Below are 24310 nucleotides of genomic sequence, written 5' to 3'. Positions count from 1 at the left end.
AGAGATTTATTTTTAACCAGAAGTCCATGTGTGTTATTCTAAAAATTAGAAGTATATGACCTTTAATGCAAAAGAAAGTAGAGGTTAGGAAAAACTGAAATTATCCATCATCCTCACACCACCCAAAAGAACAATTTTGCTATCCCGGATGATGATGATTTGTCTTTGGTTATAAACTGCTTTCATCATTTAATTTACTGAGCACCAAACACCCGCTCCACACTTCCCACTGAGCTCCTCCAACTGCTAAGGGTAAATCCCCGCAGAAGCAGCAGCAGCAGGCAGTAAGTGCATGTCTGATTTTAATAAAAAAGAAATGAGAAAGAAAGGAAAGAAATCTAGGAGGCCTCTGCGTGAACTTCACGGCCCGGGCCGTCTTCCCCTGCCCCTTCCCGGCCCCACACGACACCCTGTCACCAGCTGATTACCAGCTCGTTCCTCTCATCTGCCAACAGGGTATTTCTGTCTTCCAGCTTCCGGATCACTGAATTCAGCTCAGCAATTTTTAGTTGGAATCGCCTCGCATCTCGTTCATCCATATGCTGATCCTAAGGAAGAATTAAGAAACAAATGCACTCTGAAGGAGCTGAACCGACTCCGAGCACCCTGTAGAGCCTGGGAAAATTCCCATGATGACACAGCAGGTGAGCGCCACCTGGTGAGCTGACAGCACCCCACACCCTGCCACATACTTGGGGGCAGTCACGTCTAAGGCTTCAGACCCCTCAGTGGCCTGTGGGGCATGACACAGCCCTGGCCCACCTCTATATTGCATAGGCCCATCACACACAACTCGGCTGGCAGAACGGCCAGTACGATTCTCAAGGGTGGACTCTGTGTCCTTGGCCAGCGCAGAGCAGTCAATAGGATGCCCCTTATCCAGTGAATAAATGAATGCTTCAGCCTCCCCTGCCTGTGAAGGGCCAAGCTGTGGCCCCAAGGCCCTTCTGTTGGCACTGGCTGAGCTCCTCTTGGTCTTGCGGGGCTCTGCCTCTGTCACTCCCTGACTGCTTGGGTCCCCTCCTGAGCTCCACCGTGCACTCTGCTGTGAGGTCACCAGGTCTTGCAATGAGCTCCCTGGCACAGCAGGCAGAGGCAGGCTGTCTTCACCTCAATGTCCCAGTGTCCAGGGCCCAGCCGGGCTGCTGGTAGACATTAGTACATCTGGGAAGAGACACGGGAGGGAGGAAAGAACGTACGGATGGGAGGAGGAAGGCAGTCCGGCTGGCAGGACCATGACCAGCAGAAGAGGAATAGGCAGATGCAGCCCTCACCTGGTTGCCCATGAGCTCCGCCATGTCCCCGATGCCTGGCGGCAGCTCCCTCTTTGGGCTGCTGTGGTGCCGCTCAGCCTCCTTGACCTGGACCAGCTGCTCATCCAAAGCCTCTTTCTGCAGAAGCAGCCGCTGGGTCTGCCCAGCCTGCACACCCAGCTCCTTCTCCAGGGCCAAGATCACCCGGTCTTTCCCTTTGATCTCATCCATCTGGAAGAGAGAGGAGCAGTCACCGCAGGGCTCTGGCCAAGGAAACCTCTCCATGCTCCGGGGCTCGGGTGGTGTCAGCCGAGCTGGCACACTGGGGACACAGAGTAGTGCAGGGTCAAGAGCCCGGGCCTCACCTTACTCCCTGGAGAGCAGATGAGATGGAGCTCTGGGTCCAAGGTCCTACCAAGTCACCCCGACATGTGTCATAGCAATTCAGCCATGCACAGTCCGCCCCACCTTAAGGAAACACATGGAATCCTTACCAGAGGCTCAGCTGCTCTACCAGGTCCTCTGCTGCCTGTCCCCAGGCCTCCCTCATTCATCGACCCTCCTCTCTCTGGCCATTCACACCAGAAGTGGCCACTGTTCTCTTGGGCCCCAGCCACTGGATGATTGTCTGTTTTCCAGCTTTGATGTGACCAACACCCAACAGGGTCACCTGGACACCCAGTCACCTGCTGCCCACTTGGATACCTTGGTTTCTATCCTCTTTCCGGATGCAGAAGTGTCCTCGCACATGGCAGGAACTCCATGTGTAGCTGATGCTCAAAGGCACACGCCCACCCTGACTGCCCACACCAAAGCCACAGAGCTGGCTGGCTGCTGGCCTGCTTGACCTCGGGGGACCTCCCCTCTGGTCCCCCTGGTCCTGTCCAGCCTTCCCTGGGGCAGCAAGTCAGGCAGGCGACACAGCCTGCACACGCTGGGCCAGGTGACAGCAGGGAACAGAGCCAAAAGTTTACAGAGAAAGCTTTGGCCTCAGGCCATCCCTTCAACCTCACCCAAAGCTAAGGGTGGGAACTGCCCAGAGATGGCACTGGTGGGGTGGGGCAGCGCCCCATGTCCTTCCTGGGAGCTCCCAAGGTTACCTTTTTGGAAGCAGGGCTGATGCAGACACCGTTAGCTAAGGTGAGGCCATAATGGAGCACATGGTTCTTATGACTGGTGTCCTCACGAGGGAGTGGGGGACAAGGCCACATGAAGGGGAGGTGGAGACCAGAGGGATGCTGCCCCGACCATAGTGACACTGGGAGCAGGAGGCAGGAAGGCACAGGGTCCTACCCACACCCTGGCTCTGAGGCCAGGCTCGACCGTGAGCTGCACTTCTGATGTCCAAGCCACCCACTCTAACAGTGCCTTATCACAGCGGCCGCAGCAAAGGACAGCAGACAGGGAAGGGCAAGCTTTCCGATCACTGGAGTCAATTAACTGACAAAACCACAACAGCTTGAACTGCGGCAACCACCCTGCCATTGTGGGGTACAGCAACAAGTCTATTCCGATGTGGTACATAAAAAAGCTCTGTAGAAGAACACTGGTGCCCACCACTGTTTGCGGGGAAGGACAGACAGTAAGAAATATAAGGAGAAAGTAGATGCAGTACCGGACTTGAGAGCGATGAGAGCGAGGAGAAAACCAAGCACAGTGCAGGGAACCGGTACAGGAGCTGGGGAGCAAGGGCACAGGGCTTACACACACCCCACGCCCCAGTCACTACATAAAGGTTCCTAGAAAATATTCTCAACCAGTGCAGACAGCACCCAGGGATGCACGGATGGTGCAGAACATTCCGGAGCTGACGTCTTCCAGACTGCTGGTCTCCCAGCCAGACTCCTGAGGCTCCAGACATCAAGAGCCTGGCCAGGCCAACATGGCCAACGCCAAGCACTCTCACCATCTGCTCGTGTCTGGCTGGCTCCAGGCTGAGCTCTGGGAGATCCTGCCCCTGCCTCAGGAGCCCCACGGAGTGCAGTCACTGATGCTAAGCTCCCCAAGCCCTGAACCATTCACTGCTGCACAGGACCACCCTCATTTTCCTCCCTGTACCCATTTTCCCTTCTGCCACACCCCATTCTCGGAATGCGGATTAGGAGAGTGGGACTGAAACCACTCCACATTTCCAGGGCAGCCCGATTGGCTCATGCTGCTCGCATGGCCCACCCTGACAGTGATTGGTTTTTGGATGGATGGGATGGATACATGACCCAGTCAGAGCCAACATCCTGAAAAGCAAATCTCTAGGCCCCTCCTTTTGTCCTTCAGAGCTAAGGAGACCTTCGGCTGTGTTTAAGGATGTGGGTATGCACAGGGGTGGCATCTCACCAGCACAACCTCAGAGCCCATGGCCTCTGCATGTTGCGACAGGAGATGGGGCACAGCCCCCAAACCTGGATCTGGGTGACATCGTTTGTGTCCCTGGCACTGTGCTGGTGTGAGGTAGAATTCCCACCACTTGGAACCAAAAACCTCATGCTGACAGAGTCTGGGAAAGAGCAGCAAAGGTGACAAAGGCCATCACCTCTCCTTCCAGGCTTGTGTGATCTGGCGCCATGTCTGAACATCAGGGACTCACTCAAGCAATCTTCAACGCAGATGTCATTCACCCCATTTTACATGCAAACTTGAGGCCCAGAGAGCTGTATGTGTCCCCACTCCAGCTGGTGGCAGAACCATGACCCAAACTCAGATGGCCTCTCCTGGCCTTCCCTGTCCCCACTGCCCCACAGGACCAGGATCTGGTCACTTCTCACAGGCCCCTCCAGGATAGGCAGCTCAGGGGATCCGTAGCTTGGCCAGTTGTGAAAGGCCCAGCCATTTTGCCAACTTCCTTGCCAAGTTGAGGGGATCAAAGACTGAAGCAGAGGCCACCACCCCAACACCCATTCCCATCCTCCTCCCCTGGCGTGTGTGGGAGGGAGGACAGAATCCTCCAAGCTGCCACACCTACCTGGAAAGTCCGGACGGGACTCGCTTTGGAAAGAGGGCCTCTGCAGCCGTAATGAAGATGTACTTAAAGTAAGGTCATGCCGGGTTAGAGCGGGCCCCAAATCCACCCACTGGTGTCCCTATAAGGAGAGGACAAGCCGAGGACACCAAGGAGGGCCATACGAAGACGGAGCCTGGAGAGGTGCGGTGACACTCCAAGGAACGGCAGGGACGTCAGCCCCTGAAGAGGGCTTGGCGGCCACAGGAAGCTTCGTCCAGAACCTCTGCAGGGAGCATGGCCCTGCTGATCCCTTGGTTTCGGACTTCGGGGATGCTGAGAGGAAAAGGCTGTGTTATGGCGAACCAGCAGGTCAGTGTCGTCTGTTAGGGCAGCCCTAGACCAAGAGAGCGCCAGGCCCAGGCTCATTAGCAGCTGAGGGCACTGAGTGAAGGACAGTACTTCAAGGGGCCCTTGCAGCCAGCTGCAGCTGGGTAACTCTGGCCACCGAGGTGAGAGTTAGGAGGCTTCCAGAAGGAAAAGTGTTCTCCAACGAAGACCAAAGACGTAACACGGAGCTGAGAGGCTGCAGGCATTGGGCCACATCCCAGGGCCCCTTCTGAGCGACAAGCTGGGAGACACTTATGTCCCTCACAACCCTCTGGGGCCTCAAAAACCCCATGATCTCCAGACTTTAAAGGACAGAATTAGAACCTCGAAGCCCCTGGGAGTGTGGCAGAGTCCTCCATTGGGAACAGCCAGACCCAATCCTAACTGATCCAGGGAACATGCACAGACACCAGCACATCAGCACTCCATGGTGACCAGAAATGCCCTTCTTCCTGGCCTTTCTTCAGAGCCATATGAATTGTGGGAGTTTGAAAACCTCCTCGCAGGCCTAATCCACATGGCTGACCAGGGAGTGAAGCCGGAAGCCCACCTTCCCAGCATGCTGCCATGGGTGACAGACATGCCAGAGGAGCGACATTGGTCCACAGTGGATACCAGTAAAATGGACATCGTTCCTCCACTCCTGCTCCTCCACGTCCCTTTGCAAGCTGCACCCACACTGAGACACCTGAATTGGGGATATTTGTGTTTGGCCCTTGCTATGGTTTGTGTTTAGGTGCCCCCCCAAAGCCTCATGCAGATGAGGTGGGACTTTCTTTTTTAGAGGCCGTTGAATCTGGAACTGTGATGCAGGGGTTAAGGGCGTGTGATTACTAAACCACTACAGATGAGTGATTAGTTTGGCACCGCCCTAATCCCGGCAGTCTGGAAGGGATAAAAGAGCCAGTGCGCGCCATGCTGTTTCTCCTCTGTAGTCTGTTCGCCATCCCTGTCTTGGAGCCAGCTGACTATGGACCGAAACCTCTGAACTGTGAGCTAAATGAACCCCTTCCCCTTTAACTTTGGGTGTCGGGTATTTTGTCTCAGCAATGAGAGAAAAGTAAGTAACACAGCCCTAAAATTGGAAACAGCCTTCATGCCACCGAATCCTTGGTACCATTTAAATGTGTAAATACACAGGTTCTTTCCTGTTTTCCTTCTTTTAAATCTACACTGTGCCTGTAACAGAATATAGTTTACATGTCTCCTACTACAGAAATTACTAGCTGCTGGTGGATGCGCTAGTGCCTTTAATTCTCCTATCTCGGGGCAGATGTGTACTTAGCCCCATTTTACAGCAGAGGCACTGGAGGATCAGAGACAATAAGCTTCCCCGGAGTCACACCCCTCTCCTCCTGCTCCCCCCGCTGGGGAGCATCACTTACCTTGCACACTTCACATTGAGCCAGGCTGGTCTCTGGGGACAAAGCATCAAGGTGTCACCGGCCACCTGCTAAAGAGCGCCATGGCCTGGCCTTCCCTCCAGCCTGCCCCAGTGGGCATTTAGCTAATATCCCGTGAACGGATAACATTTCTATTTAGGAATTATGGTTTCCTAAGAGCACAAAATAGGGCTGGATGTAGCCCAGGGGTAGAACACTAACCTCGTATGCGCAAGGCCCTTTGTTCGATCTCCAGCACTGCCAAAAGAGCAGTAAAATAAAGCATATAGTAAAATCCCAGGGGCTGGGGATTTAGCTCAGTGGTTCCAGCACCTGCCTTGCAAGCCCAAGGTCCCGAGTTCGATCCCCGGTACCAAAATAAATAAATAGATAAATAAATAAAATCACTAAGAATTTTTGCCAGTACAGGGTCTAGCTTGGAGCAGACGCTCATTAAATGGAATTCCGCGGACAACTGTAAAACTGGAGCCTCTCTCCTGTCATTGTTGGGGTGAGGAATGGGAAGAAAGGCCAAGGCAGGGGCAGAGAGGACTTCCTCTCACCTGGCTGGGCAGAGGAAACCCTTCGTCCACGTAATCCCCTGCTTGTGTCCCAGTGCCTAGGGCCTGGGGTGGCATCAAGTTCTTCCGCCTGGTCACTCCATTTCCTATGAGCAGCGCTTCTCTAAACACTAAGTTTCACCCCTTACCGTGAGAGAATACACTCATTACTACAAAGGAGAAGTGTACCAGAGGACAGAGAAGAGACAGAGAGCGCTGTGACCCCTCCAGCACCCACAGGCCACTGCCTCCTTCGCCCACCTGACTCCTCCTCACTGCCGTTCTGTGACTGCAACTGTGCACCCTGGTTTTGAACCCTTAACTTTATCATGTGTTCACTTCCCCAAGTCCCTACAGTTGTATGAATGCCGCTGTCCAGACACAGGAGTCGGAGGTGGCACATGAGGATGCCGCAGAGCCACCCGCAGAGGAAACTGACCGGGAGGCAGGCAGACCGGAAGGCCAGGTGAGAAGCACTGTGGCAGGGTCAGGAAAGTCACCGTGAGAGTGGCCGGGACACGGGCGGGGGCAGGCGTCCCCGCAGAGGGGACCTGGGTGCTGGGCCAGGCCTCTCAGAGCAGACACCAGCTCGGGGTGCTCAGCGAGAAAGACCAGAGGCCACGACCTGGAAAGAACACTGCCAACCGCAGGACACGGGAGTCCCCAAAGTTCCCGAGGCCAGAGGCGGCCTACAGACGCCCACCCAGCTGGCTCGACGCTGCTCCTGGAGTCCTCCCACAGTCACTGGGGCTTTGCAGCTGCAGACCCCACTTCCTTTTGTACTTAACCAGCGCGGCTTGTCTTCCCTGCACCCGTGCTTTCCCTTGTGTGACTAAGAAGGAAATGAGCGGTTTTCTACTAAATTTGGTGAACTCTCCACCTCGAAGATGGTAACTCTGCTCTTTTCAGAACTCCCCCACTCAATCCCATACTCTTTATTTCCCGAATCCTCTGCATGCCGCGTGCGTGGAAGACCCTGCTGGAGAAACTGAGGTAGGGTAGTACCTGCCTTTACCACTGCAACCGGAAATTCTTTCGGAGCTCACTGGGCATTGCTTTTTAACCACACAGTTGAATTTCTAAAGATGATCAATTACCTGAGACAGAGAGAAAACCCCACTCGACTTCCAGTATAAAACGGGAGCATACAACCATCACCCTCCAAAATCTCCAGGACATCGGGGAGCTTTACAGACCCCCTATCTGCCAACAGTAACCGTGATGGGGCTTGTGGGCTCCATGGCCATCAAGCAGCCGGTGTGGGGCCCATCAGTCTCCACAGGAAAAGCCAGGATGCACTCACTTCTGGATGCAGGGGGAAGCCACATTGTTGGCTTTGAGTGAGGGAACTCGAGGGCAGGATGGCGGGGTTGCTTCTGGAATACTTCACAATCCCAAAAGCCCTCTCTGTAGAACCAGAAAAATCACTTAGATGCAATGAGCTCCCTGGCTCCCTTGCTCTGGCGGGACCAAGTGGGGGCCTAGGTCAGAGGGAGCACAAGCATAGTGGGGATGCGGTCCCTGGCCATCTTCCAGTGTGCCCAGGTGCCTGGCAGAGTGGGTGCCCCGCAGCCCGCCCGGGTGGTCACCTGCGCCTCCCCCGGCCTCCTGCCCTCTCAGCTCTCTGGGTCGGGCCACCTGCCTTGCCCACGTTCCTTGCGGGTCAGTGGGCCTGCCCTGCACCCCTCGGCCTCTGCCCGGAAACAAGCACCAGCAGGTGTGGAGCTAGAGAAAGTCACACTGCCCGCTGCCATCTACTCCCTCTGGTCTGGCAGTGACACAGCTCAGGGGACAGAAGGGTTGTGAGTTAAGAGAGGGGAAGGCCTAGGCCCAGGCTCCCTTTGCACCTCTCCATGCAGCAGCCCCTAACGCCAGAGGCCCACGGTTCTTCCTCATGTGAGCCGGTCAATCCTGTATCTGCTCCACTCCTTGCCACTGCTTTCCGCCCCTCGCAGCCATGGGGCTGGAGGAGGACAGTCTATCCATGCTGTTGGGGAAACAACTCCACAAAGCACTGGGTCCCAAGAGGGACTCTTTTCCCCAGACGTGCATCCCAGACCTTTCTGCCGGATGCTTCTCCATCCAGGGGAGCGAAGCTGTCCAAGTCCTGAACGTCAGGGACTCTGTCTTCATCCTCCTCCTTCACCTGGACCGGCAGGACTCGGGACGCAGGTGGGGCCATGTGTCTGCGCTACAGATTCAGATGTCCCTTAAATAAGCCACTGGAGTCCAGACAGCAACAGAAATGGGAGCCCTTTCAGCTTTTACAGAAAACCATATTGTCTGCCTCCCCCTCTGCAGAACACTTGTCTTATTCTTTGGATGCTTCAGAGTCAGTCCAGAAGGTAATAGGGTGCTGTATACTGATGCCCTCAAAAGCCCTAATAGTGCTGGTTATTTATTTTTAAACATCTAACTTTTTAACTGAGGTATACCTACAGAAGTATGCAAAGCTTAACTTCGAACACAATGAATGTTTGTGGGTACAGGCAGCCCTCGCTCGCTCCACAGGGCACTCTTGTGGTCAGAAGTCATGCAAATTAGAACGAAGGCCTTGTGCTGCACAGTTCTGCCATGATGGGTGTGAGTTGTTCCCAGTCACCAGAAACATGCAAAGTGAGGCCCCAGCTCAGATATGCGTGAGTGCTGAGCACTGTGCGGGTCAGGAACTGCGCACATGCGTGATGTATCCTCCTCCCAGCTGGAAACGAGAAACATTCCTGACACCCGGAGCTCAAAGAGTGCCTTCCTCAGAACCCCCTCCCGGGGGTAATCCGAGCTCCCGTATCCAGAACCAAAGGCTAGCTGTGCCTTCTCAAGGCATGCAGCACACGGACGGCATATGTGAACAGAGATAAGAGGTGCACACTGGGGAGTTTCTATGCTGACCTTTGGTTTTCATTTTTCTGACTTCTGTCTACAAATCTCATCCACCCCTGTACCAGAAATTCCTTCTTTCCCACCGTTTGCAGTATCCCAGTCTGGACACAGCAAGTGTGGCTTTTGTCTCTGGTATCCAGTCTGACAACTTCCACCTCTCAGTGGGGTCGGTCTCTCACCTTTAAAGTAACTACTGCAGGATCTGTGTGATTCTACCATTTTCCCATCTCTCGTTTGTCTTGTTACTTTTCCCCCCTCTTCTTGATCCCTCTTCCTGCTTTCTTTTAGTATAAACAAATATATTTTAGTATCTCATTTTATTTACTCAATTAGCTTGCTAGCTGAGTCTTTTTTTTGTCCTTGATTTATGTCTCCCTGAATTAATGTCATGCATCTCAGGTAAGACGTAAGGACTTGAAGAGAATACAGTGGTGCCTTGGCTCACAAACCTAACTTGTTCCACAATTTTGGAAAAAATGGACACATTTGTGTTTGTGCAGGAAAGATGGCTGTGGGCGTGTTTGTCACCCAATGCAGTTTGCAAATAAAAACAAAATTTTGCCAAATGCTTTTGTGTGAGAACCAAATTTTTCGTCAACGAAAGCATTCGTGAACCAAGGAGGTGCCACTATAAACCCCTTTACAGCCAATATCTCACCCCGCTGTGTACTGCTGTCTTACGCATTTTGCTTCTGCGTGTGACAAACCTTACAGCGCCATGTTAAGATTTTGCTTTAAATAGTCACTTGCATTTTAAGGAAATTAATAGCCTCATATATTACTCTCATTTATCCAAATCTGATGCTTTTTATTCCCTTCCTACAGAACCAAATTTCTACTTGGTGTTGCTTGCTTCACCTTCAGAATTTCCTTTAGCATTTCCGGTGGTGCGAGCTCTGCTGACAAATTAGCTTGCCTTCCATTTAGGAGAAAATACCTTCGTTTCACAAATATTTTTCGAAGAGTGTTCTGGCTGGATGTGGAATTCGGAGTTGACTGATTCCTGCTTTATTTCAGGGCACTTTCACATCTGAAGTAGTGCAAGAGAGCTCCAGGTGCTCCACACCATCATTTCCTATATAACCATTAGCCTTACTTCAGCCAGCCTGCCGCCTGTGTGCCTCTTCTCCTACTATTCATAGGGGGATTATTTTTCAATACAGACACAAGATCCACAACTACATTTTGATCAGTGTTATTTATGTTTCCCAGATTTCCGATGTGTGTGTCATTTTAAACATTTTCAGATAACATGTACCATAATGCCTACCCACCTTTAGTAAGTTTCCTAAATTGTGTAACCATAATTACAGTGTTTTAGAACATTTTTCAGCTCATCTCCATTCAGTTCCTCATCAGCTGCTAATCTAGCTTCTGACGGCACAGATCTCACTAGTCTGGACACCTCGTAGGAATAGCTCAGTGCAGCATGCAGTCTTCTGTAGCGATCACTTAGCATACTGTTTCTGCGGTCTCCATACTGCAGCCTGTATCAATATATCACTCCTTTTTACTGCTGAATGGCATTTCCTTACACGGCTATACCACATTTTATGGATTCACCAACTGACAGACTCTTGGGTTGTTTCCAGTGTTGGACTATAATGAACGATGCTGCTATGAACATTTACACACAAGTCTTTATGTAGACTCATGTTTTCATTTCTCTCTGGTAGATACCTAGGTGGGGAACTGCTGAGTCAGTGGGAAGTCTCATGTTTAACTTTTTAAGAAGCCACCAAACCATTTTCCAAAGTGGAAAGTTTAACTACTTAATAAGTCTGGTAGCAAACAATGTGCAAGGGAGTCTCCCACTGTTCCCCATTATACTCAATATTTGGTATTTTAAAAAAAAATAATAGTTATTATACTGGATGTAAAATGATAACTTCGTTGTAATTTTAATTTGCATTTCCCTGATGATCAATGAGGTTGGGAAACTTTCCATAAGTTTATTAGTCATTTAAGTATCCTTTGAAGCGCTCTTTCAAGCTTTGGCCCATTTTTCAACTGGGTTATTTTCTTTACAGTTTTATGGTTCTTATTCTAACCTGAGCACAATTTCTTCCTGACATACGTCCTGAAAATACTTCTTCCGGTCTGCAGGTTGCCTTGTCTCTCTCACTGGTGCCCTTTGATGGCAGAAATTCTTTATGGTCCCGGGTACTACCTTTTCTGAATATTGACTAGTGCATGATTATGAACAGTGTACTTACATGAATAGTGTACAAGTAGCCTGCCTGAGATAATCTACCTACCAAGACCTGCGGTCCTCTGTTTTCTTCTAGTAGCTTCATTGTTTTACTTTGTTTAGGTCCACGGCCCACTTTGAATTAATCTTTGAAGACAGCACAATATAGGGGTCAGCATTCATTTTCTTCCCTTCCTCACAGATATCCCACTCTTGCCACACTGTTTATCGGGAGATCACCCCTTCCCTGCTGACCCGCAGTGCCATCTTTCTCCTGGATCACGTGATCGGATCCAACTGCTCAGATCTGTCCCTAGACTATTCTGCTCTCTTGACCCATCTCTCCTTCAGCCTCACTGACTTCACTGCTGCAGCACTGGAGCAAGCACTGTTAAGAGACTGTAGAAGGCTCCAATTTTTTTCTTCTTCCAGCTTGAGATTCCAAGTCATTTAAATTCCTTTTTTGTTCTCAAATATTTTAATTAGTATATTTTTGCAACACATAGTAAATACATTCACCACGGGGGAGCTGGCACATATACAAATCACATCTTGATCCTTTCTACTCCCCCTTCCCCTCCTCTCCCTCCTGTCTCCCCCTCCCTTGGTCCGCTTCCCATCCTTTCAAAGAACAAATTCTTTCATTTATTGATCCTTTGTATTGTTTTTTCAGTCTCAACTTCATTAGTTTCTGCTCTTATCTTTGTGATTTTTTTCCGTTAGTTTCAGATTTAGCTTGTTCGTGTCTTTCAAGACCTTGCGATGCATGGTTAGGGCCCACCTCCATCTCTTAATGCAATCATGCTGACACCAGAATTAACCATCACGAATCTATAGATCAACTGTGGAAAAGCTGTTATCTCTACTTGTTCTAATCAATGAATATGGCATTTCTTTTCACTTATTTAGGTCTCTTAATCTTTTTTGTAATATTTGTTAGTTTCAGGGTAGAAACCTTATATTTCTTCCATTAGATTTATTCCCGGGTATTTAATTTTTCTGGTGCTTTATTTTTAAATGCCATTTTTAAAATTTTCATTTTACAGTTGTTTATTGCTCCTCTATAGAAACAAAATTTACTTTTATGTATTTACTTTGTATCTAGACACTTTGATAAATTCACTTTTTAATTCTAATAGTTTGTATTGCCCTCCCATGGTCTGAATGTGTCCCACCAACATTCACATGCTGAAATTTAACTGCCAATGTGATGTTATGGAGAGACAGGGCCCTATGAAGTGATTAGATTAGCAACCTTAAAGAAGAGGAGAGAGGGAACTGGCCGCCACTACCCTGCCCTTCATTCCCTCCTGCCAGGTACAGACACAGCATTCAAGGTGATCTTTTGGGGAGCAAGGCCAGGCCTCCACCAGCTATAACCTGCTGGTGCCTGGTCTTGGATGTCTCAGCCTTGAGAACCATGAAAAATAAATTCCACAGTTGTTTACAAATTGCACAGTTGGTGGTACTTTGTTATCGCAGCAGGAACAGACTAAGCCTTGAGTATCTGAGAATAATTAGGTTTCCTTTTATTGCAATTTAAAAACTCTTATTTCTTTTATTGTCTTTTGTATTTGATGCCCTAGCCAGTGAAATATTGAACAGAAGGAGTGACAACGGCCATTCTGTTTTGGCCCTGAATTTGAGTGGGAAATGTTAAATATTTCATCTTTATGTACATGTTAGCTTTTTGACAGAACAATACATCAGATTAGGGAAATTCCATTCCATTCCTGATTTGCTAGGAGTTTACATCATGAAGTTGAATTTTATCAAATGCTTCTTCTGTGTCAGTTAAAATGATCATAATGGGGGGCCGGGGATTTAGCTCAGTGGTTCTGGCGCCTGCCTTGCAAGCGCAAGGTCCCGAGTTCAATCCCTGGTACCAAAAAAAAAAAAAAATGATCATATTGGTTTTTCTTTTTTTATAACATTAGTACATTGAATTATATTCACTGATTTTAGAATATTAAATCAATCTTTACATTTCTAGAATAAACTCAACTTGATCGTGACTAGCTTTTTTATTTATTGATGGATCTAATTTGTTAATACCTTATTACTATTCTACTTATGTTCACAGATAAGAACCACAAAATTTTCTTTTTTAATAATATCCTTGGTTTTGGAATTGGAGTTGTGCTGGCTTTATAAATAAGCTCAAATATGTTCCCACTGATTGGCTGGAATTAGTTTTATTCCTTAAATAATTGAAAGAATTTAACTGTGAAGCCAGCTGGGTCTGGGCTTTTGTGTGGAAAAAGTATTAATTATTAATTTAATTTCTTTAACAGCCATAGGACTACTCAGATTTTCTCTTTCTTCTTATGTCAGTTAAGTTGTGCTTGTTCACAGAATATGTCCATTTCATCTAAGTTTCACTTGAAGCTTACCTGCATATGCTGCTCATAATGTTTTCCACATCTATGGGAGCTGTGGTATTTCACATTTTTTGTGTGAATTAATTGCTTCTTCCTCTTTCACATTTTTTGGTGAATTAGTTGCTTTTTCCTTTTGGCAATGTTGTTAGGACTATGTCAACTTACCAATTTTAATTAACTATTGAACTTGTTGATTTTCTGTATTGACTTTATTTCAATGACTCCTGCACTTTATAATTTCCTTCATTCTACTTTCTGGGAGTTTAATTGGCTACTCTTTTTCTTCTTGAGATGGCAGCTCAGATGTTTGATTTCCAGCATTTTTTCTTTTGTCTAAAATATGTTTTGCTCTATGGACTGATTTAATGACAACTCACAAATTTTGAAATATAGCCAATTTGATAAATTGTCCCCTTGAAAAGAACAGTGTCCTACCACTGGCTGGAATATAGTTTAGCCTAACTTGGTTAACCACATTTAAATCTTTCATAGCCTTATTATTCTTTAATCTCCATGTTCCATCACTTGCTGGTAGATATATGTTTATCTTCAACTATAATTGTGGATTTGTCTATTGATCCTTTTAGTTTTGACAATTTTTCTTATATACATTTTAAACTTTTGTCATTAGATACATTCCTATTGGCATTCTATTAGTAAGAATCGCCCTTATTTATATTTGGGATTACTTTTTTCTCTGAAGTCTTTGGCATTAATATAGCCAGGCCAGCTTTCCTTTTGGTTAATGTTTCTGTAAAGTATCTTTTTCTGTCGACTTACTCTACCTGGCTCTGTCCTCATCACCAAAATGTGTCTCTTGTCAGCTGGGAATGGTCATCCGAGTCATCCCAGCCACTTGGGAGGCCAAAGCAGACAAGGAAGACTGGAAGTTCAAGACCATCCTGGGCAACTCAGTAAGACCCTGTCTCAAAATAAAATACAAAGAGCCTGGCACTTGGCTAGCATGCATGAGGCCCTGGGTTTAATCCCCAGTATAAACGAATAAACAAGTAAATAAATCTCTTTCTTCTGGCCTGAGAAGCTCAGCCTCCCGCACCACACTGGTTAGGCCCTGTGTCTGCCATAGGGCCCATCCTCCACGGAGCGGAGTGCTGCTTCCTGTCTCTACTGATGCTGTGGGGGATGTCACTCTGTCTTCCCTGGGGGCTCACTGGCCTCTCACAGCACCCCAGAACTCAGAAAATGTCCTGCAGAGCACTTTTTCACGTGACCCCTGAGAGATAGCAAAAAAATCCTACTTCTCTCTCAACACGCAGGTGGGCTCAGCCCCAGGGAGCCCCACCCTCCGCCCTACCCAGACTCAGAACGTCCCGGGGGTTGGCTGTGACTATCCTCTCAGGAAGGGCTCCTTCCCCTGCCGGGGGAGTTTTGGTGCACCCAGACCTCACAGCTTCCCAGCTCCCGGGCATCTCTGAAAGTCTGTTTGCCACTGATGTCTCTCTTGGGTGTCACAGCAGCATGGCTGGCCCACCCTGGCCCTACTTACCGCGGCTTACCTGGAGGCATGGGTCTGCGAATGAATGAAGAAGCACCTAGTGCTTTGATCCCATAGTATGGTCCTGTCGTGCCACGGCCCTGCCTCCTTACCCAGCGGCCACACTGACAGATGAGAGCACTACTCCGCGTCACCTAGTGGCCACGCACCAAATGAGGGGAGACCTGTAGCCACGGCCACGCGTCCTTACTGCCCCCCGGGTGGGGAGGACTTTGCTGAAACCCCACAGCCTGGAGCAGCAGCTGGAGCACCGTGGGCCTTCAAAACCTCGCGCAAACCGAGTGTGCACGCTGCACGTGGGCAGGAAGGGAAGGGGGCACCGCGTGGCACGGGGTGGGGTGGGGGCGGGGCACGTACCAGCCTGCGGATGTCGCGTTCGCACTCCCGCTTGATGCGGTGCGCCTCGTCCTGGTGCGCCTGGTAGGCGGCGCGCAGGTCGGCCGCCTTGGCCTTGTCCGCCTGCACGCAGTTGCTGAGCGCCTCCTCCGCCTGCTTGCGTGCCGCTTTGAGCTCCAAGATGTCCTGCTGCAGGCGCAGGCGCTCGCCATCGAAGGCCCTGCGCGCCTCGTCGCGCGCCTCGGCCAGCAGCGCCGACTTGACCTTGTCGGCCGCCCCGTCGCGCAGCACGTTCAGCGTGGCCTGCAGCCGCTGCAGCTCGCCCTCCTTGATCTTGGCTGTGCGCGCCGCCTCCTGCTCGTGCTGCCGGATGAGAGCCTCGCGCAGAGCCTGCAGCTCCTTGGTCTTCTCCTCGTGCAGCTTGGCCTTGAGCTCCGAGATGTGCGCCGTGTGCCGCCGCTGCTCCTGCTCGCGCTCCAGCTTGGCCTCCTGCAGCCGCTCGCGCAGCCTCCCCACCTGCAGCAGGGGGCCGGCCGTCAGGGTCGGGCATGGCGGGGGCGCTGGGCACCCCACTGCTCCCGCCCAGACCCCCGTCCCCACACTCCCGCTCCCGAGTCAGTCAGCTTGGCAGCCCCGACCCAACCCCACCAGCACCCTCCCCCTGCAGTGTCGACTCGGGATTTTTCCTGGAGGTGGCAAGCCTCTGAGCATGTTGGCCAGCTGAGCCCTGGTGGCCCTTTTCATTCCAAGGTGAACAGGAGTGGGTGTGCACCGGCCACGGACACACCGGGGAGCCCACCTGTCAGTGACGTCAGGGAGGGTCTGGGCCGGAAACGCCTCTCCAGCGCCATGCATGGGGCTGCGGCCTGGGAGAAGGGCGGGCAGCTGCTGGGGAGGGAAGGAAGGCTCCCCAACGCCCCGGGACCCCGGCTCCCGAGCCTGTGCTCCGCAGGTGCTGGGCCACCAGATATGAGCGTGCGTCTGATTGGCAATTTAAAAGGTTTTTTGTAAAATGTGCATGTGTTTTCTTAAAACATTCCAGAGTGCTTTACTGGAGTTTTCATTTCAAATGCCACACAGCACCCACGTCCCACAGGGCCCTGTGCAGCCCGTTTCTACCCCGGGCAACAGCAGGCTCCACAGGACTGCGGCCAGCGCCCCTCGGTGGACAGGCGGCTCTGGTAGAAAATGGCACCGATCCCCAGACCACATGGTTCACTGCTGACTATGGAACAATTAAGTTTAGTTGAGTTATATGACATCCGGGTATCGATAAATCCTTCCTTGGAACATCAGGAAAAGAAGCAAAGCCATCGAGCAAGCACACATCTCCTTAGATGAAACACAGGCACAGAAGTAGAACAAGGCGACCAGCCGTCCCTGGTCCACCTTGCCCAGATCTGAAACTGAGTCTTTTCCTAGTGGATTTAGTGCCAGGAAGCCAAGACTTTTAAGTCTTTACATGATTTCCCAAGTCAGGGACAAAACACTCTGTCTTCTCCTTTCTAGGAGGCCACAGGGTCCCAACCTCCCTGGTTAGCGTTGGCAGTGACCTGAGTCAGAAGGGCAGGGTCCATTAGATTCCAGACCTGCTCTGGTTCATTTTCTGAGTCAACCTGGCCGGGCCGTGCTACCAATCATTTGGTCAATTACCAAACTACACCTTGTGTGGGGGATTTCTTAGCTGAAGTCAGCATTTATATTAGTAGACTGAGTGAAGCGGAGTGGGTGGGGCTCACCTGGTCAGCTGAAGGTCTTGGGTGAAACCTCCAAAGATTCCCCTGGAGGAAAGAGTTCTACCCAGGCTGCTCTTGGGCTCAAGACTGCAAGATGAGCCCTTCCCTCAGGCTTGTCCTGCCCACTTCAAACCTGCCAGCCAGGGAAGGGGAAAGCTACCAAGTGCCACCCAGAGGTCTGCTCTTGTGGTCTGGAGTATGCAAGCCGGGTGAGAGCTCTCCCGGCCATGAGTCACAGGGAGGAAGGGAGGGGAGTGGACAGGGAGCATGGGGTATTCGGGGCACTGGGCGAAGTCTGGGGCTGCCTCCAGGGTGGGACAGAGGGTGCCGGCCAGGAGGAGCTGGGTGGCACAGGCGTGTGGGGCCGAGATGGGTCACACCCTCCATCACGCCAAGCCCTGAGTCCCACGGGGTGCAGCTGAGCTCTTCCAGAGCCACTACACACAGCTGAACAGCTGGGAAAGAGGAGGGCACCCGGCTTCTCGCTGTGATGAGGAGGCTCTGAGGAGAGGGGCGGGACTGAGGCGGCCACTGTGGATTAGTGTAGGGGACATCAGCGAGAAGCCATGCCTAACGTCACACAGACACGGGTATCACATGCAGAACCACGTACAGACACGTGCCAGTGCACGCAATGCTCCTGGCCCCGTTGTCAGCTGAGAAGCAGTGTACCCGGCCAGCTGTGGGCACCCCAGCAACCCCACTTTGGTTTCTAAACACTATTCTCCCGTAAGAAGCAGCACCAGGGTCCTCTGAGAAAGACTGGTCCCAAGACTGGGGCAGGGCACGTGTGAGATGAGCCAGAAAGTATAGAAAAGCAAAATAAATAAATAAACCAATAATGACAAAACCTCCTCCTCGATGACAGGTGCCACAGGGACACGGGCGCCAGTGGGACAGCTCTGTGTGCCCAAAGCTCACACAGCCTAAGCAGCAGAATAATCAAGGTGCCGTGAGTCCACACGGACCTAAAAACCATTGAATAAACCCTAAAATATAAATTAACGAAAAACCCTGAGAGCCCCACAGTACTCAGAACTCAGCCCAACCCTCCGGCCCCTGGGACCGACCTCTGTGGCTCTCTGCTCCATGTCCTACCCGGGCCCTGACTGCTCAGCTCTGGAGCCCCTGGACCCTGCAGCCGGCGGGCTCAGCCACCCCCACCCAGCAGCTCCTGGCCCCGACCTGTGACTCTCCCCAGGGCACCCACGCCCTCGTCTCCCTTCAGGTTCACAGGCGCCTTCTTGACTGAATAAATGATGCGTGAATCTGCATTCACTCCCCACACAAGCCGCAGAAAGACCTCGGCTTCTGCGACAAAGCAGCCACACAGCAGACACTCAGGACCGAGCTGCGGGAAGAACGGGGGGTGACCGGCCTGGCAGAGCTGGGAATAAGAAGGCCCTCAAGAGCACAGGGCAGCAAGGCCAGGCGGGAGAGCGCCCACCATCATCATCAGGCCCCGGCTTGCAGGGGCCCACCCCCTGCCTGGGCACCCTCCGCCTGTGCCGCCCTCCACACTCCAAGGGGGCGGGCGACGCCTCCCTGAGGCCTGGATGGGTCTGTGCTGCCTCCTGGGTCTCCACTCAGATGGCACCTGAATGCCAGCCTTCCTGCCCCATGCTCTGAAGCCCTTGAGGACAGGGCGAGGTCCACACCCTCCTGCAGCTCCGGGTCGGCGCTGGCCAGAGTGCCAGTTACAGCAGAAGCAGTAACTCCCTGCTTAGCGAGTAGGTGGCAGCTGGAACCTGGGAGGCCTGGGTCCGGCAGGGGGCTGCCCACTGGCCTTGCCCACCATGCCCCTGACTGTGGGCTCTGCCTGCCCCTGACTGGCCCTCAGGCTGCCCATGAGTGGGTGCCACTGGGCCCATGGGGCAGTGTGAACACCCCTCCCTTCCCCTCCAGCAGCACATCCTCAGGGTTTGCTCCACTATGCAGACTCACAGGCCCCTCTTTCCTCACACGTCTTCTATGAGCCAAGTGCTGTTGGGCCGTGATCCCTGTGGGTCTCTGCATCACCCTGCATGAGGGCACAGGCTGTTTCTGAGTCACTCCCAAATGCGAGTCACAGCCCAGGCCCGCAGCATACCTGCAGGGGGCTCGCTACATGAACAAATGAATGAATGAATACATTTTCCACATTCCCTTGCCCTACAGTGTTTAACAGGAATCTTTTGCTAAAATAACAGCACTGTAGAGCCAGCTGTGGTGGCACATGCCTGTAATCCCAGCACTCGGGAGGCTGAGGCTGGAGGATTACCAAGAGTTCAAGGCCAGCCTGGGCTACATAGGGAGTTCAGGGCCTGCCTGAACTGCAAAGGGAGACCCTGCCTCAAAAAAACCAAAAAAATAAGTAAATAAAATAACAGCACTGTAAATGTGACACTGACAGTATGAGATCAAAACAAAGATAACATTTTTAAAAAATAACATTTAAGTGCAACTGTAAAGTTTACATTTATGTTTTTCATACCAGACAGCAAGCACACTGCTGAATGCCCCAAGAACGCAAATACTCCCCGTGGCCAGATGGGTAAAGCCCTGCAGAGCAGGCCCCAGGGCCTGGGTGGACAAGATGGGCGGCCAGCACATGTGCATGTAGAAATCACCATGTGTCCCGGAGGTAAGAAGGTCACCTGAGGACGGGGCCTCCCGCAGACCCAGTGTCCTCGGACCAGCACCACCTGCCACTGTGCTGGTCGCTGTGTGGGCTGAAGTGCGTCTCTCCCCAAAACTCACATGCTGAAGCCCCAACACCCAGGATGTGAGAAGATGACTATTCGGAGACAGGGCCATTAAAGAGGTGATCAAGGTAAAATGAGGTCATTAGGAAGGGTCCTCATTCAATTGAACTGTGTTCTTATAAAAGCAGACAAGGAAATAAAGTCCTGCTGTGTACAGCTCCAGTCTGCGGCTCTTCCCCTGGGCTGTCACCTCTCTTCTTGAACCTTGAGTTTTCCCCCCACACAGCAGACAGGACCTCATAGCTCACTGCAGGGTCACGTACCTCTAAAGCCCCTGGTGCACAGTGACACAGAAACATCAGCACTCGGGCCACCAAGTCAGTGCAGGTGACAGGCAACTTCCAGGCCCTGGGTCCAACTGCCTCACTCATTCCTCCAACAACTAGGGGCAGACATTTAATAGCTGGGGAAGCTGAGCCATGGGTCATTCCTGGCTTCAAGGTTAGGTGGTGGGGTGGCATGGAGCCTGGCATGACTCAGGGGTGCAGCTTCCCCTGGAAGGACCCCGGCAGGTGCAGCCCACCTGGCCAGGCAGGGTGTGGGCAGGGGCATCACCAGCAGCCTCAGCCGGAAGATGCACTGTGCAGGCAGGAATCACAAGTGCCTGGGCGGCAGGTGGGCCCTGCCCCTGAGCTCCAGATGCTGGCCTCCTGGCACAGTCACAGGTCAGATGCAGCTGCTGCTCCCTGTGGACGTCCTGATCTGGGCTGGGAGCCAGGACCAAGACCCCTGCCAGGAGCTGGACCCCACTCAGACATCAGCTGGGCCTGAGCCCCAGCACTCAATAGGACAGGCCACCTGCTGCCTCTCACAGTCCAGTGCCACAGCAGGGCCAGCGTCACCTCCCCAGCTGGGCCAGGCCCTCTGCTGCTCACACCACCCAGGCATAGACCCTAACCCCACCCCTTTCTGTGGTCACAGAGCGCAGGCCAGTGCTACCCAAACCCACCCGAGGCCAGCTACACCGACGAAGAGGACAGTGGCACCCAAGGACACCAGATGCCATGGGGCTTTTCACTGTGTCCACTGCATCGGGCCTTCATGACAACCTCAAGCGGGGCAGCTATTACTTACTACAGCACGGACAAGCTCAGGACACAGAGGCTCGGAGGCCCCAAGTCACCTGCCCGAGAGGGTGAAGCCAGTCAGGGGCCCAGTCTGCAGGATGATGGGCTCTGCGTCACGGCTGTGCCCTAACTGCACTCCTGCGGCCGGCCACCACCCGGCAGCACTGCCCTATCTGGCTTACACCCGGCCTACCAGGGGAATACAGCTCACAGGACTGAGCGGGCCTGTCCCAGGCTCTTTCCGCAGTGCCAAGTCCTGTCTGCAGCCCAGCGAGGCGACTCTTCCGCCTCCCACCTTGCAGGCAAGGGAAATGAAGCTTACGCTTGTGCACCCAACCTGAGTCTCAGCGGCACATGGTAGGGCTTCGGTCTGCACCTCTGCGGACACCTAGGGGAGGAAGTGCCCACCATGCCCAGGCGGGAGCATGCCCTCCACACGTACATAGGACACACTCAGCCGAAGCCCGTCCACTGCCAGGCCCTCTCGGAGACTGGGCCCGCGCTGCCCACCTTGCTCTTCTCCTGCTGGAACTCGATCTGGATGCTGGTCAGCTTGGCCCGCAGCTCCTCGTTGGCCATCTGCACCGGGTCCATCTCCATCTCGGGCTTCTCGCCCTTGCTCCGGGCTTTTTTAGACATGCTTCCTCTTGGGTTCAACGTCGAGGTCCTGAGGTTCACCCCCGCCCTCCAGCAGGCGTGGCGAGCAGCTCAGCCGGGCTAACCACTCGTGCAGGGCTCAGCCTGTCCTCTGCATAAGCCACCATCACTCGGGACCCTGGGGAGGAGGAGCTGAGTTAGCAGAGGAAGGAGCTGGCACCCTCCCAGCCTGGGACGCCCCCCGAGCCAGACGCTGCCCTCTGGAGCATGCGCCTCCTCCCGGGATGAAACCTGGCGATTCTCCGAGGGCTGTCCCATCACCTTGCGGTTGTGAGGGGCTCATCACTGCACTCACTGTGTCCCCATCTACGCAAACTAGACCTTACGCTGCCAACCTCAGTGAGCCGGGTCACAGGGTCGTCTGGGTCCCTGTTCCAGAAGGCAGGTCCCAGGCCTCCCCCAGAGTGGGGACCTCGAGCCTCTCCCACCCGTGCTCCCAGCAATTCCGGAGCAGGGTCTGAGGACCACGCATGGAGATCCAGGGTTTTAGACTTCGCGAGGTGAGTGGTTCTCCCCAACTAGGTATCTGAGGTCACCAAGGTTACAGATGAGGAAACTGAGGCCACCCAGGCTGAGTGCCCGGGTGCCACGCAGCTCACAAGAAAGACACTATGAACCTGGCCAATGTCTGTAGCCAGAAGTGGACGGTGAGGACTTGGCCAGGCCTCCAGGCTTCACATCCTGCACTAACCTAGCCACAGCCTGAGCCTCTGCGCCTCCCTGCTCCTCCTCCTCCTCACCACGCCTTGCTGCTGCTTCCCATGACAGACTCCACGCCCACTTATTTCTGTTCCTCTACCTCGGGATCTAGGCTCCAGGTACACAAGACCTGGGTCCATCTGGATCTGCACTGTATCTTTGTGCCTAACTCTGTGTCCAAGCTGTATGAAGCACCCCAGAAAGATCTGTCATATGAGCAATGGGTGTCTGAGGGCCAACAGGGGACAGCCATGAGGCCTTTGCTATGTGCCCACTCCTCTGGTGCCACTCTGCTATCCTTGGGCACAGATGAAGAGGTCATCTACTCACTAGACCCGCAAAAACGGAGCCAGAGCGGCTGAGTGAGCTACCTAAAGCCACATGGCTGGGAAGTGGTGCGCTGGGACTTGGTCACCTGGGGAAAGAATGCAGAGAGGACAAAAGGCTGTTCCAGTCCAGCGGGAAGGGTGTCAGCCTTGGGGTACTGGAGAGAAACTGGCACGGAGCACCCTAGACAAGAAGCATGCAGATAAAGAAAAAGGAGAACAGGGAGGTAAGAGAAGACAGCGTTCCTAGAAGAGGCCTCAGGGGCAGCTCCAGGGCCTCCGCTGGAGACAACACGCTGGCCGCTGATTCACCTGGAGCTGGTGTGGTGAGTGCTGGGTGCTGGGAGGCGGAAGTACAGGCCTCTGGGCGCACTGGGGTCTCGAGATGACAGTGTGCCTCGGATGGGAAGTCTCCAAGACCTGCCTAGCCCAAGTGTGCGCCCACACTTTCATTCCTTGCAGTACTGGGAATGGAGCCCAGGGCCTCCTGCAGGTGAGCCAAGCCCTCTGCCACTGAGCCAAAGCCCCAGCCCTTCTGAGTTCTTTACTTTGAGACAGTGCCTCACTAAGTTGCTCCAACTGGCCTGGAAGTTTGGATCCTCCTGCCTGTGCCCCACACCCGATTAGCTACGTTCCTCTCGAGCTGAGAGTGCAGAGTTCTACTGCTGCAGGAGGATTATCCAGGGGTCATCAGCACTGCCACCGATCGATCCCAGAAAGGTACATTCTGTCTTCAGATAAGCATGAGCTCCATTTGCTCTGATTTGCCTTATTAGAGCTTAATGCATAATTCACTCCCCAGCTCCTCTGACCTGGCTGCTCTCTCTACCCATGGCAGTTCTCAGAAACCAGCTCCTCTTCCCATGCTGAGCAGGAAGCACTCTGCAGGTGGAAGTTTCTATTCCCACCCATGGCCACTGCTAGGCACTGCCCAGGGATGGAACATGGTCTCGTCTGTCCCAGGGGCACCAGCTCAGCCCTGGGCACAGATTATGAAATTATGTCAACGCCCTCAGGACAAACTCCACCTGGAGACGGGCTAATGTTATCCAGAGTGAGAAGGGCAGAGTGCAAGGCCAAATATTTATGAGCTCAGTTTTCTGAACCACATATTTCTTGATTCTTTTTACTAAGTCAAAAATATTCACTGAGCACCAGCTCAGTGCCAGGCCCTGCTCCCTAGGGATACAAAAGGTTAACGAGAGGTTCTAGGTGACACTCATTTTCTTCTTTATCCTCTTCCAGATAAATCTAATT

At 52.5% G+C, this 24310-nt stretch overlaps 1 protein-coding gene across 5 annotated transcripts in view; it reads right to left on the bottom strand.

The window, feature by feature from the left end:
• Positions 1–24310, bottom strand: part of Jakmip1 (janus kinase and microtubule interacting protein 1) — a 119526-nt gene that overhangs the window by 42934 nt on the left and 52282 nt on the right. For all 5 annotated transcript variants that reach the window (XM_013073090.3, XM_087187299.1, XM_087187300.1 and 2 more), the window contains exons 2-5: positions 21882–22146; positions 15846–16340; positions 1275–1484; positions 429–548 (exon numbers count right to left, since the gene is read on the bottom strand). In XM_013073090.3, coding sequence (XP_012928544.2) covers positions 429–548; positions 1275–1484; positions 15846–16340; positions 21882–22010 — 954 coding nt within the window. In that variant the 5' untranslated portion in view covers positions 22011–22146. The remainder of the gene's footprint in view (positions 1–428; positions 549–1274; positions 1485–15845; positions 16341–21881; positions 22147–24310) is intronic.

Source organism: Heterocephalus glaber, unplaced genomic scaffold (assembly GCF_053883595.1).
Source record: "Heterocephalus glaber isolate CG9 unplaced genomic scaffold, H.glaber_assembly_v1.0 deba00001509, whole genome shotgun sequence".
NCBI lineage: Eukaryota > Metazoa > Chordata > Mammalia > Rodentia > Bathyergidae > Heterocephalus > Heterocephalus glaber.
Note: the sequence above shows the minus strand (reverse complement) of the source record. Positions and strands in the feature narration are given on the sequence as shown.